The sequence below is a fragment of the Sceloporus undulatus genome, chromosome 1 (genome assembly GCF_019175285.1).
Source record: "Sceloporus undulatus isolate JIND9_A2432 ecotype Alabama chromosome 1, SceUnd_v1.1, whole genome shotgun sequence".
NCBI classification, from domain to species: Eukaryota; Metazoa; Chordata; class Lepidosauria; order Squamata; family Phrynosomatidae; genus Sceloporus; species Sceloporus undulatus.
Genome location: NC_056522.1, coordinates 106,229 through 123,508, shown reverse-complemented (window position 1 = coordinate 123,508; position 17,280 = coordinate 106,229). Strand labels below are relative to the sequence as shown.

The 17,280-nt window shown below is 57.8% G+C and overlaps 3 protein-coding genes across 5 annotated transcripts in view; 1 reads left to right on the top strand and 2 right to left on the bottom strand.

Annotated features, from left to right (window-relative positions):
• NRBP1 (nuclear receptor binding protein 1) overlaps window positions 1-17,095 on the top strand; it is a 27,718-nt gene extending 10,623 nt beyond the window's left edge. For both annotated transcript variants that reach the window (XM_042447154.1, XM_042447162.1), the window contains 11 exons: window positions 13,060-13,143; window positions 13,274-13,332; window positions 13,931-14,029; window positions 14,411-14,543; window positions 15,151-15,253; window positions 15,382-15,429; window positions 15,554-15,692; window positions 15,792-15,845; window positions 16,014-16,077; window positions 16,235-16,290; window positions 16,411-17,095. In XM_042447154.1, the coding sequence (XP_042303088.1) occupies window positions 13,060-13,143; window positions 13,274-13,332; window positions 13,931-14,029; window positions 14,411-14,543; window positions 15,151-15,253; window positions 15,382-15,429; window positions 15,554-15,692; window positions 15,792-15,845; window positions 16,014-16,077; window positions 16,235-16,290; window positions 16,411-16,509 (938 nt within the window). In that variant the 3' untranslated portion in view covers window positions 16,510-17,095. The remainder of the gene's footprint in view (window positions 1-13,059; window positions 13,144-13,273; window positions 13,333-13,930; window positions 14,030-14,410; window positions 14,544-15,150; window positions 15,254-15,381; window positions 15,430-15,553; window positions 15,693-15,791; window positions 15,846-16,013; window positions 16,078-16,234; window positions 16,291-16,410) is intronic.
• Window positions 1-17,280, bottom strand: part of TRIM54 (tripartite motif containing 54) — a 192,486-nt gene that overhangs the window by 145,487 nt on the left and 29,719 nt on the right. The gene's annotated exons all lie outside the window — the stretch shown is intronic.
• LOC121919936 (uridine-cytidine kinase-like 1) overlaps window positions 1-17,280 on the bottom strand; it is a 161,133-nt gene that overhangs the window by 122,105 nt on the left and 21,748 nt on the right. The window lies entirely within an intron of this gene.

Here is a 17,280-nt window from a genome sequence, read left to right as displayed (position 1 = left end):
TGTCCGGGAAAGCAGCCAAAGGGCTGATAAAGCAGCTAGTTATCAAACAAACAACCCCCTCCCAGCACAGCAAAGTCAATGTAAGCTACACAGTCCTGGAGAGTTGCAGTAGCTTTGCCAAAAGGGTTTACCAGAAGAATTGTCAGACGGTCCGAGGTTCAGGGTAACAGATAGGCAGGTAGATAAAGCAGTCCAAGGTCAAGTTTCCGGGTAGTCAAGACAAGAAGCCAAGGAGCCAGAGACAGAGTCTTTCCTCTAAAAGAGTCAGATATCCACCGGCAAAGAACCACACATGCTCCAGGTGCTTAAGAAGGCAAGGAGCTGGCCTTCAGCTGTGCCTGATTACGAAGACGCTTCTGATAAAGTCTCCGAGATCTTCGAAGGCCCTCTCTTTCTGCTCGACGCTCATTGAAGGTAGGCACGCTGCCCAGATCCTCCTCCATGTCCACAGCCTCGGCACCAGGCAAACTTGACTGCTGAACCTCTGGAGGGGCCATAGACTCTGCTCCAGCAGAACTAGGGCCAGCCTCTGGCTCCTCCATTACAGGTTCAAGCCCCTGGGGCTCTGGCTCCTCCATTATAGGTTCAGATCCCAGAGGCTCTAGCTCATCCTCTGAGTCCTCCAAGCCATCTTCCAGGCTGGGCATGACATTACTCCCCCTCTCATCAATCTCCCTCTCACCCTGAGGAGGACGAGGCCGGTCAGGGAAACGACGATGGAAGGCCTGAACCAGACGAGGGGCATGAACATCTAAGGCATCCTCCCAGGAGCGCTCCTCTGGCCCATAGCCAACCCAGTCAATAAGATACTGGAGGCGACCTCGATGTCGACGGGAGTCCAAAATCTCAGCCACCTCGAATTCCTCTTCCCCATCCACCAGGACTGGATCAGGCGGAGGAGTTGAACCCGCATCCGGCCGAACCCCTGAGGCAGGGAGCAGCAAGGAGCGGTGGAAGACTGGGTGGATCCGCCATGTCCGGGGAAGCTGGAGCCGAAAAGCCACAGGATTAATCTGGGCCACAATTTTATATGGCCCCACGAACCGGGCATCCAACTTGCGACACGACCGCTGCAGAGGAAGGTGTCTTGTGGACAGCCAGACTGAATCCCCCACCTGCAACGGTGGACCTTCTTGACGTCGCCGATCCGCTCCCCGTTTATACGCCTCCTTGGCTACCTCAAGCTGTTCTTTCAACAGGGACTGTGCCGCTCGGAGTTCCTGGAGCCACTGATCTGCCGCTGGGACCGTTGAGACAGGAGCCACAGCAGGGAATCCTCGAGGATGGAAGCCCCCAGTGGCAAAGAAGGGGGTCCGCTGGGTTGAGGCATGGACTGAGTTGTTGTAGGCGAACTCGGCCAGCGGGAGCAAGTCGACCCAGTTGTCCTGCCGGTAGCTGGCATAGCAGCGGAGATACTGCTCCAGGGTCCCATTGGTCCTCTCCGTCTGACCATCTGACTCAGGGTGATGTGCCGAGGACAGGTGAGGCGCGATGTCCAGGAGGCGGAGCAAGCTGGTCCAGAAGCGGGCGGTGAACTGGGTACCGCGGTCTGAAATCACACCCTCGGGAAGGCCATGAAGCCGGAAGACATGCTGGATGAACATCCGGGCCGTCTCCTTCGCCGTGGGGAGCCCAACACAGGGTACGAAGTGGGCCATCTTGGAAAAAAGGTCCACCACCACCCAAATGGTAGAGCAACCAGCAGAGGGGGGCAGGTCCGTGATAAAGTCCATAGATACTAGTTTCCAAGGCCCTGCTGGTGTTGGCAACGGCAGCAACAAGCCTGCAGGTCGTCCCCTATGGTCTTTAGCCCGGTGACACACTGGGCAAGTGGTCACGTACTGAGCCACCTCTGCCCGGACTCGAGGCCACCAAAACTCCCGGGTGAGGAGGTGCAGGGTTTTACAAAAGCCAAAATGCCCAGCAGATTTCGAGTCATGACAAAGCTGCAAGACCGTCTCTCTACAAGGACCCGCTGGCACATAAAGGCGATCCCGGTGGTAAAGCAAGCCATCCCGCATCACGAAGGGAGAGGTGTCCCCCTCCGCCGAATGCTGTGCCACAAATGGGTCCTGGCCCTGGAGTTTCCGGATCTGATCCAGCAATGTAGCCTCCCTCAGAGCAGCGGCGAAGTTCTCTGGGCGCAGAATCGTGGACAGAATCTCCCCCTCTGGGTCTGTGTCATACTCTGGCTTCCGGGAGAGAGCGTCGGCCTGTCGGTTCTGGGCTCGAGGCACATATTGAAGCTGGAAGTTGAAGCGGGCAAAGAACGATGACCATCGCTGCTGCCTCTGAGAGAGCTTCCTCACTGTCTGTAGGTGCTCCAAGTTCCGGTGATCCGTGTGCACCCGGACTGGGTGAGCCGCTCCCTCCAGCAAATGCCGCCAGGTCTCAAAGGCCGCCTTGATTGCCAACAGCTCCTTCTCCCAGATGGTGTAATTAAGCTCTGGGGTGGTGAGCTGTCGGGAGTAAAAGGCGCAGGGCAACAGGTGCGCCTTGGGCCCCGTTGGCTGAAGCAATACAGCCCCTATGGCAACATCAGAGGCATCTGCTTCCAGGACAAATGGTGTGCGCGGGTCAGGGTGTTGCAGAATCGGGGCTGATGTAAACTTCACCTTCAGGACCTCGAAGGACTTCTGTGCGGCAGCTGTCCACTCGAACCGGGTCTTCCCTCGCAACAGTCGAGAGATAGGGCTCACTAGGGTGGCATAGTCCTTGATGAACTTCCGATAGAAGTTCGCAAACCCTAGGAACCTCTGGACATCCTTCCTGTTGCGAGGAGGTTGCCAAGATAGCACCGACTCCACCTTGGATGTGTCCATGGCCACACCTTGAGCAGAGACACGGTAGCCCAGGAAGTCCACCTCGCGGAGGTCGAAGGCGCACTTCTCCAACTTCGCATAAAGCCTGTGCTCCCGGAGCCTCTGGAGAACAGCACGGACGTGGGCATCATGGGCAGCCTGGCTCGGAGAGTAAATCAAAAAGTCATCCAAGTAAATTATAACAAAATGGTCCAAATAGTCCCGGAAGACATCATTCACAAAATGTTGAAAAACAGCCGGAGCATTACATAGTCCAAAGGGCATCACGGTGTACTCGTAATGCCCATACCGGGTCTGAAAGGCTGTCTTCCACTCGTCTCCTGCCCGGATCCGCACCAAATTGTACGCCCCACGGAGGTCCAACTTGGTAAACACCTTGGCGTGGCGCAACCGCTCCAGCAGCTCTGGGATCAAAGGCAGGGGGTACCGGTTCCGGATAGTGATCTTGTTGAGGGCCCGGTAATCGTTGCAGAGGCGCAACTCCCCGCACTTCTTGCGCACGAACAGTACAGGGGCCCCAGCAGGGGACTTGGAGGGGCGGATGAACCCTCTCTGAAGATTCTTCTCCAGAAAGTCCCTCAGAGCTGCCAGCTCAGGCTCCGAGAGGGAGTAGAGTCGCCCCGCTGGAATAGGGGCCCCCGGCACCAGGTCGATGGCACAGTCATAAGGGCGGTGTGGAGGGAGCCGGTCTGCCTCCTTCTTATCAAAAACATCGGCAAAGTCCCGGTATTTCTCTGGCAACACCACCGAACACTCCTGGGCCTCCGCAGCCACTGCAGCCGGGATCCGGTCTGGCCAACAGTGCTCCTGACAATATTCCGAGCCAAAAAGAAGTTCCCTCCGAGACCAGGAGATATGTGGGTCATGCTGCGAGAGCCACGACATGCCCAAAACCAAAGGGAAGTGCGGGACTGCGGCCAGCAAGAACCGGATCTGCTCCACATGGCCCTGGATCTCGAGGTGGAGCACAGGGGTCTGGTGCGTCACAGGCCCAGACCGGAGGAGCCGTCCATCAATAGTCTCCACCGGCCTGGGCTCAGCCAGAGCCTCCAGTGGGATGTGATGACATTGAGCAAAGTTCAGATCCATAAAACAGCTGGAAGCTCCGGAGTCGATCATGGCTCCCACAGGAAGGAGCTCCATGGAGGGGAGCCTCAGGTTGGCGGCCACTAGCAAAGGGTCCTTCCTGGAAGCTGATGTGGATGAAGTGGGTTCGAGGTACAATCCCAGGTGGTGAACCCTCTCTACACCTGGGAGGATCCGTTTCCCTGTGGGGTAGGTCGGCGTCCCTTAGCAGGGCATTCCCGAGCAAAATGTCCATGGAGGCCGCAGTATAGGCAAAGACCCTCCCTCCTCCTGCGCTCCTTCTCTGTAGCGGTGAGCCGTGGTCGTGCTCCTCCCAGCTGCATAGGTTCCTCAGTTGGCTGAGAGGGAACAGCCACAGGTAATGCTGCAGGAGCTGGTCGAGCAGGACGCGGCGGAGGCGGAGGGGCATTCTGACGAGCTTGTCTACGAGCAGAGAGGCGGCAGTCCAATCGGGTAGCTTGTGCAATCAACAAGCTCAGAGAATCAGGAGGCTCAGAGCGTGCCAATTCATCCAGCACGGCTTCAGAGAGCCCTGCCCGAAACTGAGCCTGCAAAGCACTATCATTCCATGTCAAGTCCTGAGCAAGCAAGCGGAAGTTGGTGGAGTACTCAGCTACAGTTCCCGTCCCTTGGCGAAGAGCCTGGATCTGATGTTCTGCAGACTCAGCCTTTACAGGATTCCCCCAGGTGGCTTGCATTTCTGCAATAAAGTCTTGCAGACTATTGAGGAGGGGGCTGTCCTGGTTCAGGTAAGGAGTAGCCCATTTGCTGGCAGGCCCAGAAAGCAAACTAATTATAAAAGCCACCTTATGGGAATCATCAGGAAAATCTTCCCTCCGGAGCTTAAAATGTAACTTGCAATTAGCAAGAAAACTGTCCAGCATAGTAGTGTCTCCCTGGAATTTATCAGGAAGGGAAGCAAAACATTTCCGTCGGCGTTCAGGAGCAGAAGGGTTCCCTTGATTCTGCATAGCAGCTACAGTCTGCATCAATTGCTGCACCTGAGCAGAAAGCTGCAAATTCTTCTGCATCATCTCGGCCAGAGCTTGTTCGTTTGCCATGATGCTGCTATCAGCCTAATTACAAGGCCGGTGGATATTCTGTCCGGGAAAGCAGCCAAAGGGCTGATAAAGCAGCTAGTTATCAAACAAACAACCCCCTCCCAGCACAGCAAAGTCAATGTAAGCTACACAGTCCTGGAGAGTTGCAGTAGCTTTGCCAAAAGGGTTTACCAGAAGAATTGTCAGACGGTCCGAGGTTCAGGGTAACAGATAGGCAGGTAGATAAAGCAGTCCAAGGTCAAGTTTCCGGGTAGTCAAGACAAGAAGCCAAGGAGCCAGAGACAGAGTCTTTCCTCTAAAAGAGTCAGATATCCACCGGCAAAGAACCACACATGCTCCAGGTGCTTAAGAAGGCAAGGAGCTGGCCTTCAGCTGTGCCTGATTACGAAGACGCTTCTGATAAAGTCTCCGAGATCTTCGAAGGCCCTCTCTTTCTGCTCGACGCTCATTGAAGGTAGGCACGCTGCCCAGATCCTCCTCCATGTCCACAGCCTCGGCACCAGGCAAACTTGACTGCTGAACCTCTGGAGGGGCCATAGACTCTGCTCCAGCAGAACTAGGGCCAGCCTCTGGCTCCTCCATTACAGGTTCAAGCCCCTGGGGCTCTGGCTCCTCCATTATAGGTTCAGATCCCAGAGGCTCTAGCTCATCCTCTGAGTCCTCCAAGCCATCTTCCAGGCTGGGCATGACAGGTGGATGGACGGCAGTCTAGGTCCTCTTGGGGAGACCTTTTCCATAAAGAAAGGATCCAGCAGTGTGTTGTGTATGCTGCAGCCACATACACCTTGTAGGAAAGTCCAGGCAGGGAAGGGAAGCTAGCTGAAGCCTTAGGCACCGAGACACTGGTCCTGCTGTTTGAAAGGCGGGATTCATGGAAACCAGGCGTCTGACACAGTGGTATGCTTCAAGAAGGAGATTGTTTTATTGTTATAAAATGATTAATAGGTCTTGGCATCTAAACAGAGGTTGGTGGATGAAGGGAATACTCCTAAAATAAAAACACAAGTCTGTGAGTCTCCCTGCGATGAGATGCCAGGACCATTGCGCCTGAAAGCAACCCCCATCCAGTGGCAGAGAACTCTCCCAGCAATCTCTCCATCATCTCTTATGGCATAAGCCCCATGATTTCCAGGAGAAGAAACCAGAGCTAGTGGCTGACCAGACACTCTTGGGCCATGGTTGCATCCTGTCCTGTAACTGCAAATAGTTAATCTCTGAAAAGTTGGGTGGTGTTATTCTGAGCAGCTCTTGAAACAGAACCAGAGCCTGAAGGATTTGTGCTTTCTTCTCCTGATGCGTGTCTGGACTTTCATTTACTAAGAGCAAGGAAAGAAGGGAGAGAGCTCATGTGAACAGGAATACTTCTCTCTCTTTGGCAGTCTCACCTGTCTACTGTCAAGGTCTGGTATGATTTTGGCTGAAAGCAAAAGATACTGCTGTCTAAGGGCCGGGAGAAGCAAAGAGGGGTCAGTCTGCGCAATGCAGATGGAGGCCCTCCTGAGGCACCTGAAAGTGGCCTTTAGGCTGCAGTTTGACTAGGACTCTCGTCAAGTGCCAGCACTTCCGCCCATCGCTGGAAGTGACTTCCTGTTCACAAGCTGTAGGGCGCCTTCTGCCACCTGCTGGACACCTACCATCTTCTACCATCGTCTGATGCCCTACCTTTGGCTTCTCAGCCCTCCCTTGATCTTCAGCCTCCTTGCCACCCGGTTCCTGCCCTGATGTCTTCCTGGTGGTGCTGGCAGAATAATGGGAAGGTATCTGTGGGTCAGAACCAGCGCAGTGTCCACTCCCATCTCGCCCTTGGGCTGGCCAAAGCGTTGGGCTGGTGGACGTGTGTTGATTCCTCCTGGTGAAGGGCTGGGGGCTTGGCTTACAACCCCCACCACTCCAAGGCCACTGGCACCTTGCGGTGTTTTAAAAGCCTCACCTGACTTCCCTTCCAACTTCATCTCTGGCCCTGGAGGGAGGAAAGGGACGGCCCGCGCCATCGGGCCCTGAAGAGGAAGAGCCCTCACCCTCCTCCTTTCCCGTCATCCTCTGGCCTGGGAGGGAGCGAAAGGACAGGCCCAAGCGCCATCGCCATCGGGCCTGAAGAGGAAGAGCCCCTCCCCTCCTCCTTCCAACTGTCATCCTCTTGCCTGGGAGGCGAGAAAGGACAGGCTAGCGCTCGGCCTGAAGAGAAGAGCCCTCCCCTCCCTCCTTCCAACTGTCATCCTCTGCCTGGGAGGGAGCGAAAGGACAGGCCCAGTGCCATTGGGGCCCCGAAGAGGAGAGCCCCCCTCCCTCCTTCCGCTGTCATCCTTGGCCTGGGAGGGAGCGAAAGGACAGGCCAGCGCCATCGCCCATCGGGCTGAAGAGAAGACCCTCCCCCCCTCCTTCCAACTGTCATCCTCTGGCCTGGGAGGGAGCGAAAGGACAGGCTAGTGTCATGGACCGAAGAGGAAAGCTCCCCTCCCTCCTTCCGACTGTCATCCTCTGGCTGGGAGGGAGGGAAAGGAACAGCCCAGCGCCATTGGGCCATGAAGAGGAAGAGCCCTCCCTCCCCTCTTCCAACTGTCATCCTCTGGTCCTGGAGGGAGCGAAAGGACAGCCCGAAGAGCCTCCCCTCCTCCTTTCAACTGTCATCCTCTGGCCTGGGAGGGAGCGAAGGACAGGCCCGAAGAAGCCCTCCCACTCCTTCAATGTCATCCTCTGCCTGGTGAGGGAGCGAAAGGACAGGCCCAGCGCCCTCGCATCGGGCCTGAAGGGAAGAGCCCTCCCCTCTCCTTCCACTGTATCCTCTGGCCTGGGGGGAGCGAAAGACAGGCCTGCGCCACGTGCCTAAGAGGGAAGAGCCCCCCCTCCTCCTTCAACTGTCATCCTCTGGCCTGGGAGGGAGCGACGACAGGACAGGCCCGAAGAGCCTCCCCTCCCTCCTTCCAACTGTTCTCCTCTGGCCTGGGAGGTGAGCGAAAAGGACAGGCCTAGCGCCATCGGGCCTGAAGAGGATAGAGCCCTCCCCTCCCTCCTTCCAACTGTCATCCTCTGGCCTGGGAGGGGAGCGAAAGGACAGGCCAGTGCCATCGGGCCGAAGAGGAAGAGCCCCCCCTCCCTCCTTCCGCTGTTCTCTGGCCTGGGAGGAGCGGAAAGGACAGGCCCACGAAGCCCCTCCCCTCCCCTCCTTGTTCCATCCTCTGGCCTGGGAGGCGGAAAGGAAGGCCCAGCGCATCGCCATCGGGCTGAAGAGGACGCCCCCCCTCCTCCTTCACTGTCATCCTCTGGCCTGGACGGGCACGCGAAGGACCAGGGACCAGCGCCATGGGCCTGAAGGGAAGAGCCCTCCCCCCTCCTTCCACTTCATCCTTGGCCTGGGAGGGAGCGAACAGGACCGCCAGCGCCACGGCCCAAGGAAGAGCCCTCCCCCTCCCTCCTTCCGACTTCATCTCTGGCCTGGGACGGGAGCGACACAACAGGCCCCCAACCCATGGGCCTAAGAAGAGCCCTCCCCTCCCTCCTTCCATGTCTCCTATGCCTGGGTGAGGAGCGAAGAAGGACCCGGCCCAGCGCCATTCTGGGCCTGAAGCGGACAGAGCCCTCCCTCCTCCTTCCAACTTCATCCTCTGGCTGGAGCGGAGCAACGGACAGGCCCAGCGCCATTGGCCGAAGAGGAAGAGCCCTCCCCTCCCTCCTTCCACTGTCAATCTCTGGCCGGGAGGGCAGCGACACAGCGCCACGGCCGGAAGACCCTCCCCTCCCTCTTCCAACTGTCATCCTCTGGCCTGGGAGGGATCAAGACAGGCCCACGCCATCCCAGCGGCCTGAAAGAGGAAGACCCTCCCCTCCCTCCTTCCACTTCATCCTCTGGCCGGAGGAGCGAAAGGCCCACCCAGGCCCGAGAAGAGCCCCTCCCCTCCTCCTTCCAACTTCATCCTCGGTGGGAGGGAGCGAAAGGACAGGCCCCAGCGCCCGATCGGGCCTGAAGAGGAAGAGCCCTCCCCTCCCTCTTCCACTGTCATCCTCTGGCCTGGGAGGGAGCGAAAAGGACAGGCCTAGCGCCATCGGGCCGCCTGAAGAGGAAGAGCCCTCCCCTCCCTCCTTACAATGTCCTCCTCGGCTGGGGGGAGCGAAAAGGACAGCCGACGAAGAGCCCTCCCCTCCCCCTTCCACTGTCACTCTGGCCTGGGAGGGACGAAAAGGACAGGCCCAGCGGCCATCGCCATCGGCCTGAAGAGGAGAGCCCCTCCCTCCCCTTCCAACTGTCATCCTCTGGTGGGAGGGAGCGAAAGGACAGGCCCTACCATCGGCCCGAAGAGGAAGAGCCCCCCCCTCCTCCTTCACTGTCATCCTGGCCTGGGAGGGAGGCGAAAGGACAGGCCCAGCGCCATCGCCCGCCCGAAGAGGAAGAGGCCCCCCTCCCCCTTCCACTGTCATCCTCTGGCCTGGGAGGGAGCGAAAGGACCGGCCGAAGAGCCCTCCCCTCCCTCCTTCCGTCATCCTCTGGCCTGGGAGGGACGAAAAGGACAGGCCCAGCGCCCTCGCCATCGGGCCTGAAGAGGAAGAGCCCCCCCCCCCTCCTCCTTCCACGTCATCCTCTGGCTGGAGGAGGCGAAGGACAGGCCCAGCGCCTCGTGGCCCTGCAAGAGGAAGAGCCCTCCCCTCCCTCCTTCCGACTGTATCCTCTGGCCTGGGAGGGAGCGAAAGACAGGCCCAGCGCCCATCGGGCCCGAAGGGAAGAGCCTCCCCTCCCTCCTTCCCGACTGTCATCCTCTGGCCTGGGAGGGAGCGAAAGGACAGGCCCACGCCATGCGGCCTAAGAGGAAGAGCCCTCCCTCCTCCTTCGATTGTCATCCTCGGCCTGGGAGGAGCGAAAGCAGGCCCCGCGCCATTGGGCCTGACGAGGAAGAGCCCTCCCCTCCTCCTTCCAACTGTTCCTCCTGGCCTGGAGGGAGCGAAAGGACAGGCCCTACGTGCATCGGCCGAAGAGAGAGCCCTCCCCTCCTCCTTCCGACTTTCATCCTCTGGCCTGGGAGGGGCGAAAGGACGGCCCCGCGCCATTGGCCTGAAGAGGAAGAGCCCTCCCCTCCCTCCTTCCAACTGATCCTCTGGCCTGGGAGGGAGCGAAAAGGACAGGCCCGAAGAGAAAGCTCCACTTCCTTCCAGGTCTGCTGGCCTGGGAGGGACGAAAGGAAAGGACAAGGCCATGCATCGGCCGCTGAAGAGAGAGAGACTCACTACTCCTTCCAACTGTCATCCTCGGCCTGGGAGGGAGACGAAAGGAACGGCCCAGCGCCATCGGGCCTGAAGAGGAAGAGCCCTCCCCTCCCTCCTTCAACTGTATCCTCTGGCTGGGAGGAGGAAAGGACAGGACCAGCCCATCGCCATCGGGATCCCGAAGAGGAAGAGCCCTCCTCCCTCCTTTCAGTCATCTCTGGCCTGGGAGGGAGCGAAAGGACCGGCCCAGCGCATGGGCCTGAAGAGGAAGAGCCCTCTGCTCTTCCGAATTGTCATCCTCTGGCCTGGGAGGAGAAAAGGACAGGCCCAGTGCCATTGGGCCTGAGACGGAAGAGCCCTCCCCCTCCCTCCTTCCAACTGTCATCCTCTGGCCCTGGGAGGGAGCGAAGGACAGGCCTAGCCCTCGGCACGAGAGGAAGAACCACACCCTCCCTCCTTCCGACGTCATCCTCGGCCCTCGGCGGGACGAAAGGACAGGCCCAGTGCCATGGGCCTGACGAACGAAGCGCCCCTCCCCTCCCTCCTTCCGATGGTATCCCTGGCCTGGGCGGGAGCGAAAGGACCAGGCCACACGCCATGGCCTAAAGGGAAGAGCCCTCCCCTCCTCCTCCGATTGTCAATCCTCTGGCCCGGGAGGGAGCGAAGGACAGGCCCAAGCCCATTGCGGCCTGAGAGGAGCCCCACCTCCCCTCCTCCGAATGCTCATCCTCTGGCCTGGAGGAGCGCGAAAGGACAGCCCAGCGCCATTGGGCCGAAGAGGACGAGCCCCCCTCCCCCTCCTTCCGACTCTGGCCTGGGAGGGAGCGAAAGGACAGGCCCGAAGAGCCCTCCCCTCCCTCCTTCCGTCATCCTCTGGCCTGGGAGGGAGCGAAAGGACAGGCCCAGCGCCATTGGGCCTGAAGAGGAAGAGCCCTCCCCTCCCTCCTTCCGACTGTCATCCTCAGGCCTGGGAGGGAGCGAAAGGACAGGCCCAACGCCATCGGGCCTTGATTATGAAAAAGCCCTCCCTCCAGTCCATCTGCCTTGGTCCAAGCCTCAGAAGGAGAGAAGAATGCTGGACCTGATTTCCTTCCCCCCACCATTCCCTTTTCCTTTTATGTTGTGTCTTTTTAGATTGTAAGCCTGAGGGCAGTGATCGTCTATTATCCCTTCTGTTGTAAGCCGCCCATATTCCCAGTGATGATTGGGCGGCATATCAATAAATCCTATTATTATTATTATTATTATTATTATTTATTATTAATGTTTGGTGGCCAAAAGGCCCGCCACTTGTCCCTGTGCCTTTTCCCTCCCAGATAAGGAATCATAGCATCATAGAGTCAGAAGAGACCCCAAGGGCCCTGATCCAGTCCAAGCCCCTTCTGCCATGCAGGAACTCTCAATCAAAGCATCTCTGACAGATGACCATCCAGCCTCTGTTTAAAGACCTCCAAAGAAGGGGACTCCTCCACAGTCTCCGAGGGAGTGGATTTCACTATCCAAAAGCTCTTACTGTCATGACATTCTTCCTAATGTTGAGCAGGAATCTCTTTTCCTGAAACGTGCATCCATTGCTCTGTCGCCTATTCTCTGGAGCAGCAGAAAACAAGCCTGCTCCAGCCTCCCCTTCAAATGCTTAAACAGGGCTATCATATCACCTCTTAACCAACTCTGCTTCAGGCTAAACATCCCCAGCTCTCTATCTCTCCTCAGAGGGCAGTGGGCTTTATGCTTTCGAGACCCTTCACCATTTTGGACACGCTCCAGCTTGTCAATGTAGCTTTTGAATTGTGGTGCTCAGAACTGTATACAGTATTTCGGGTTAGTCCTGACCAAAGCAGAATATCAATCTGGATATTATACTCCTATTGATCCAGCCTAGAAGCACATTTACCACATCACACTGTTGACTCATGTTCCACTTGTGCTTTATTAGGATTCCTAGATCCCTTTCATATGATGTTGTGTGAAGTCAGGTGTCCCCATCCTATATCTGTGCATTTCGTTTTTTCTGCCTAACTGTAGTACCTTACATTTCTCCGAGTTGAAGTTTTGTTGCCATTTTGTTAAATATGTCCCAGTTTCCTAATCTATCAAGGCCATTTTGAAGGGCTGGTTCTTGGCACCACATGTCCCTCTCTGCTCCTCCGCTGCCCCTTCCAGGCCCCTCTCCTTCCAGCTGTCCCAGGAGGGTGCCTGGGCCTTGGTGGGGCTGCTGCCGCTGGTGCCAGGACCACTGCCCATGCCTGGGGTGGGGTGCATGTGTGTAGGCAGGCGGTGGGCAAGTGGGGCCTGAGGGGGGGGTGAGCCATGGTCATAGGAAGGGGAGGGATCCCTTGCTGCTCACCCTCCACTCCAGAAGTACCTGGAGGGCAAGGATGCACCTGCCTAGGTCCTGGTTCCCGCTGCCCCCTTCCTGCCTTCCTGCCTGGAGGGTGGCACCTCCGCCTGGAAAGGCAGCAGCAATGGCCCTGTCTGGAATGAGAGTGGTGGGATGGGGAAGCAGCCTCCTCAGCTTTCCTCCCACAGTCCTGACTTGCCCATCTGTGTGCGCGTGTGCATGGTGTGCTTGCAGTGTTGCTTCTCCTCTGACCTTGTTTGCTCTTGCTGGAAGGGTTACTATTGCTGCTGAAGGGCTGGAGACACAAGAGGAGAATGAGGGCAGCCCACTGAGTCTCTTTCCCCTGGTCTCCATTCTGAGCAATTTGCCTCCTCCTTGCGCTTCAGCTGTGGGAGTTGCCTGGCTTGAGGAGCCTGGTGGATCTGGGGTGGGCTCCCTGCCGCAGCAGCTTCCTTGCAGGCAGAGGTGGGCCGGGGGTGCATGGGAATAGCCTCTTCCTCCCTTCCTCCTCCCCCCTTCCTTGACCTCTTGCAGTTCTTTCTCCCCTTCCCCACAGTTGCTCCAGACACTATCAATAACCATGTGAAGACCTGTCGCGAGGAGCAGAAGAACCTGCATTTCTTTGCTCCGGAGTATGGAGGTAGGGGATCGTGTGTGAGTGTGGTTTGCTTGTGTTGGCTCAGGATGCCCCCCCCCCCATGTTGTAAGTTTGGTCGGGAGGTTTTGGCGGGGGTTGTTTCTGGTCTGAAGATGGTTCTGTTTCCCCACAGAGGTTGCACATGTGACCACCGCTGTGGACATCTACTCCTTTGGGATGTGTGCGCTGGAGGTGAGATGGGTTTTCTGCCCCCCAATCTTTCGTCTTTTGGGGTGGACTTGCAGAGGCAGGAGGACCACCCTCATCTCATTCCATTTCTTTTCCTGGAAGGGTTAGAGGGTGGCCCTTGGGGGGGGGTGAGAAGTGGAAACGTCCCTTGGATGGTGTGGGTCTCTCTGGGTCTCTGGAGTGGGTGAGGGGCAACAAGGTGGAGCATGGAGCTTTAAGGGAGAGAAGGGTTTCAGATTGTTCATTGTTTATCTATTGCTTTTTGGCTTTAGTTATTTTAATGGGATAAATGGTTTATTTACTACAGTATTTTTTTGTATCTTGTGATTTTAGATTGTATGCCATTGGCAGGTTGGGTTTTTTATGACTATAAAGCGCCGTACAAAATTTACAGCGCTATATAAATAAACACTAATCATAATAAGGGAGGGGAGATCTCAGCAGCTACTTCTAAGAGGAGAAGGCGGCTTCAGAGTGTCTGCTGAAGGCCAGGAGGCTGCCATTGGTATCAGGGAAGGGGCTGGTACTTTGGGCCTTTTGGAGGAGAGGAGACCAAGCCCCACTGAACCCTCTCCCCACTTCTGCCACCCTCCCCTTCCAGATGGCAGTGCTGGAGATCCAGGGGAACGGTGAGTCCTCCTACGTGGCCCAGGATGCCATCAATAATGCCATCCAGCTGCTGGAGGACCCCTTGCAGCGGGTAAGACCCCAGGGACAGACGGCTTTGGGAACTGGCTTCTCTTCACTTGGACCAGAATTGGTCTCAGTTCCACCTCCGGGACCCAAGCAGTGACCAGAACGCAACCTGCAGCCTAGAGTTTGTGTATTTTTGAGCTGGTGACTTGCCCCAATGAATGTGTGATTGAAGAAGTTGGGGGGAGCAAGTGCCCAGAGGGAGGGATGCAGTGGTCCTTGCCTCTCATGGTGCGTGAGAAAAGATGCACAGATCTTTGGCTCTCCAAGATGGACTCTGGTCAAAACCAGCGGTGAAAATGGACCCTGCTTCCTTGTTCTCTTTGAGGCAGGGGCTTTGATTTGGCCGCCATCTATCTACCCTTCTCTCTCCCCCCTTCCCTCCCAGGAGTTCATCCAGAAGTGCCTACAGACCCAGCCCAGCCAGCGACCCACCGCCCGAGAGCTCCTTTTCCACCAGGCCCTGTTTGAAGTACCCTCCCTCAAGCTCCTGGCTGCCCACTGCATTGTGGGCCATCAGCGTGAGTGTGGAGGGGGCCAGGGCAGCCCTTGTGTGGTGACTGTGGGAAGTGAGGGATTGGGGCCCAGAGAAAAGGCTGCAGCCCCTGATCCGGAGGAGCCAGCAGCCCTGTGTCAGGCACCACCTTCTCAGTTCCCCCTATGGAGGCATCCTGTTTCCAGACCTCCATCACCAGGCCCATTCGCTGGCCACCAGCTCTATAGGCTGGCCTCCCCCTTGGGAGGAAGCAGGGGCCTCTGCTCCCTGAGCCCAGTGGGCTGTTTGAGTACAGAATCTTATTTGGCCGCTGGGTTGCCCAGATTGGGCACAGCATTCACGATAGCGGGGAGAGGCTCCCTGCCCACCTGTGTTTTGGATTCTGTGCATTCCTGAGTGACAGCTCCCATGCCCCCTCACCCTCCTTTGGGCTCCTCTGGGGCCAGTCGGAGCCAGTTCGGTGCCCTTTGGCGCCATCGCACCACACCTGCTTCTGCCAGCCTTTCTTTGCCCTCATTGGCCCAGCCCGTCTTGAATATGGAGATGACACCTGTGAAAGGTGCCAGGATCACTGCAGTGGTCCTTCTGGCCCATCCAGGTGGCCCCCATGACGCACCCTTCTCTCTTGGCAGACATGATCCCCGAGAACGCGCTGGAAGAAATGACCAAGAACCTCGACATGAGTGCGGTGCTGGCAGAGATCAGCCATGCCGACCGCGAGGGCGTCCGCATGATGTGAGGCTCCTCTGGCGCGCCGGGAGGGATGGTGGACCCCCTCTTGAAAAGGCTGCCAGGGTTTGTGGGGAGATGGGCCAGGGTGGGGGTCACTTCCCTTGCTGAGTTGGCCCTTTCCCTCTTCCCAGCTTCTCTCAGTCCCCAGCGCTGGAACTGGACAAGTTCCTGGAGGATGTGAGGTAAGAATGTGGGTTGCTCCCCGCCTTTGCTCTACGCTTTGGTGGGAGGAAAGGTGAGCTGGCCATCCATCTTCCATGGAAGGGGTTTAGCCCTGACCCTCTCTTCCTACCCCCCCCCCCCCCGGAACGGCACCTTTCCCCTGCCAGCCCTTGGCCTGCCCCGCCCCCAGCAGCCCCAGCAGGAAGTGGTGAAGTCCCCCATTGCGCCCCCTTCGGTCAAGACTCCAACGCCCGAGCCAGCCGAAGTGGAGACCCGCAAAGTGAGTGGCTCCGTCCTCCCTATGCCACCCCCAGCCTGAGGGCAGACCCTTGAGCTCATCTGCCTGACAGCCTCCTTTCTCCCCCAATTACCCTGCCAGGTGGTGCTGATGCAGTGCAACATTGAACCAGTGGAGGAAGGCGTCAGGCACCACGTATGTACTGCTGATGGGCAGGGTGGCCTCCTGGGGCTGGAGGCTGGGGGCTGCTGCTGCCAGCGGTGCCTCATCTGGGAGCTGAGTGGGGCACCAAGCGGTCTGGAGGCAGCAGCGTTATGAGCGGGTGGTTCCTAAGATCCTGTGCTTGGCTCTCCCCCTGCCTAGTTGACTTTGCTGCTGAAACTGGAAGACAAACTGAACCGGCACCTGAGCTGTGACCTGCTGCCCAGTAAGTCAGGGATGCTTTGACTCGGAGTTCCTGCATGGCAGAATGGGGTTGGACTGGATCAGGGACCTTGATTCTATGATTCTAAGTACCCTCCTCTTGCCCCCACCTTGGGCTCTTGGGGCCAAAAATTCATTGCTCTCTGCTTGGCTTTCCACAGGTGACAACATCCAGGAGCTGGCGGCTGAATTGGTCCAGCTGGGATTCATCAGTGAGGTGGGTTCCCTCCTGCCCCCTTGCTTTTTGGGGGGGGGGGGGGTGTCAGGCCTGCCTCCTCTCCCTCTTTTCCTGCTGCCTTGCCCTCATGGCCCCCTCCCTCTTTCCCGTCTCCTGCAGGCGGATCAGGGCCGGTTGAGCTGTTTACTTGAAGACGCCTTCAGCAAGTTCCTCTACTCGCGGAACGGGGGGATGGCGGCCGTCACAGTCTCCACCTAACGGCCCTCCCCTGCCACCAGCAGTGCCCCCGCCGGCATGTCTCTGGTCTTTGCTGGGTCACCTGCAGACAATCGGTGCCACTGTTTGGGGCAGAGGGGGGGCATGGCTGGTGAGGGGAAGGGGCTGTGTGCCTTGTGTCAGTATTACTATTTCGCCGGCGGCCGGCAGCCCCATCCCACCCCCGCATGGAGTTTTCTTTTGCTTGAATTGTACAGAATTTTTGCACAGCACAGAGAGGTCTGTCTTGTTATTTAAGGAAAAGGGAGGCCCAGAGGAGTTGGTTCCTGGCCCCCCCCCAGCCTCCCTCCCTCTGGCCCTTCTCACACTCACACTCGCACTCGCGCCTTTCTCTGCAGGCCATGAGGCCCCTTTATCCCCCCTGGGGGTGGGGGGGAAGGCAGGCCGGCAGAGCAACACCTGGGGGGGGGGGGTTTAGGGTCAGTGAGATGTTCCTTCTGGTTGAAGGTCAAGAGGGGCAGAGCCGGTCAGTGAAATGTGGCCCCTTCCCTCCCTTGGGCTGCTGGGTGCCTCCATGTGTTGTTTCTGTTCCTATTTTTAATAAATGGTTTTGTAAGTACATGGCCAATGCTGCAACCTTTGTGTGCCTGGTGTTAAGGAAGCGGCCCCGACCTTGTCCACCCTTCTGTCCTTGGATTGCCCCTTTTGCACCCAAGTGGTAATGGTCTTCTGGGTGAGGGGATGCCACTGGCACGCCTGGCACAGCCCCTGCCCCATAATTCAGAGGCCTCATCAAAGACCCTAGAGTTGGAG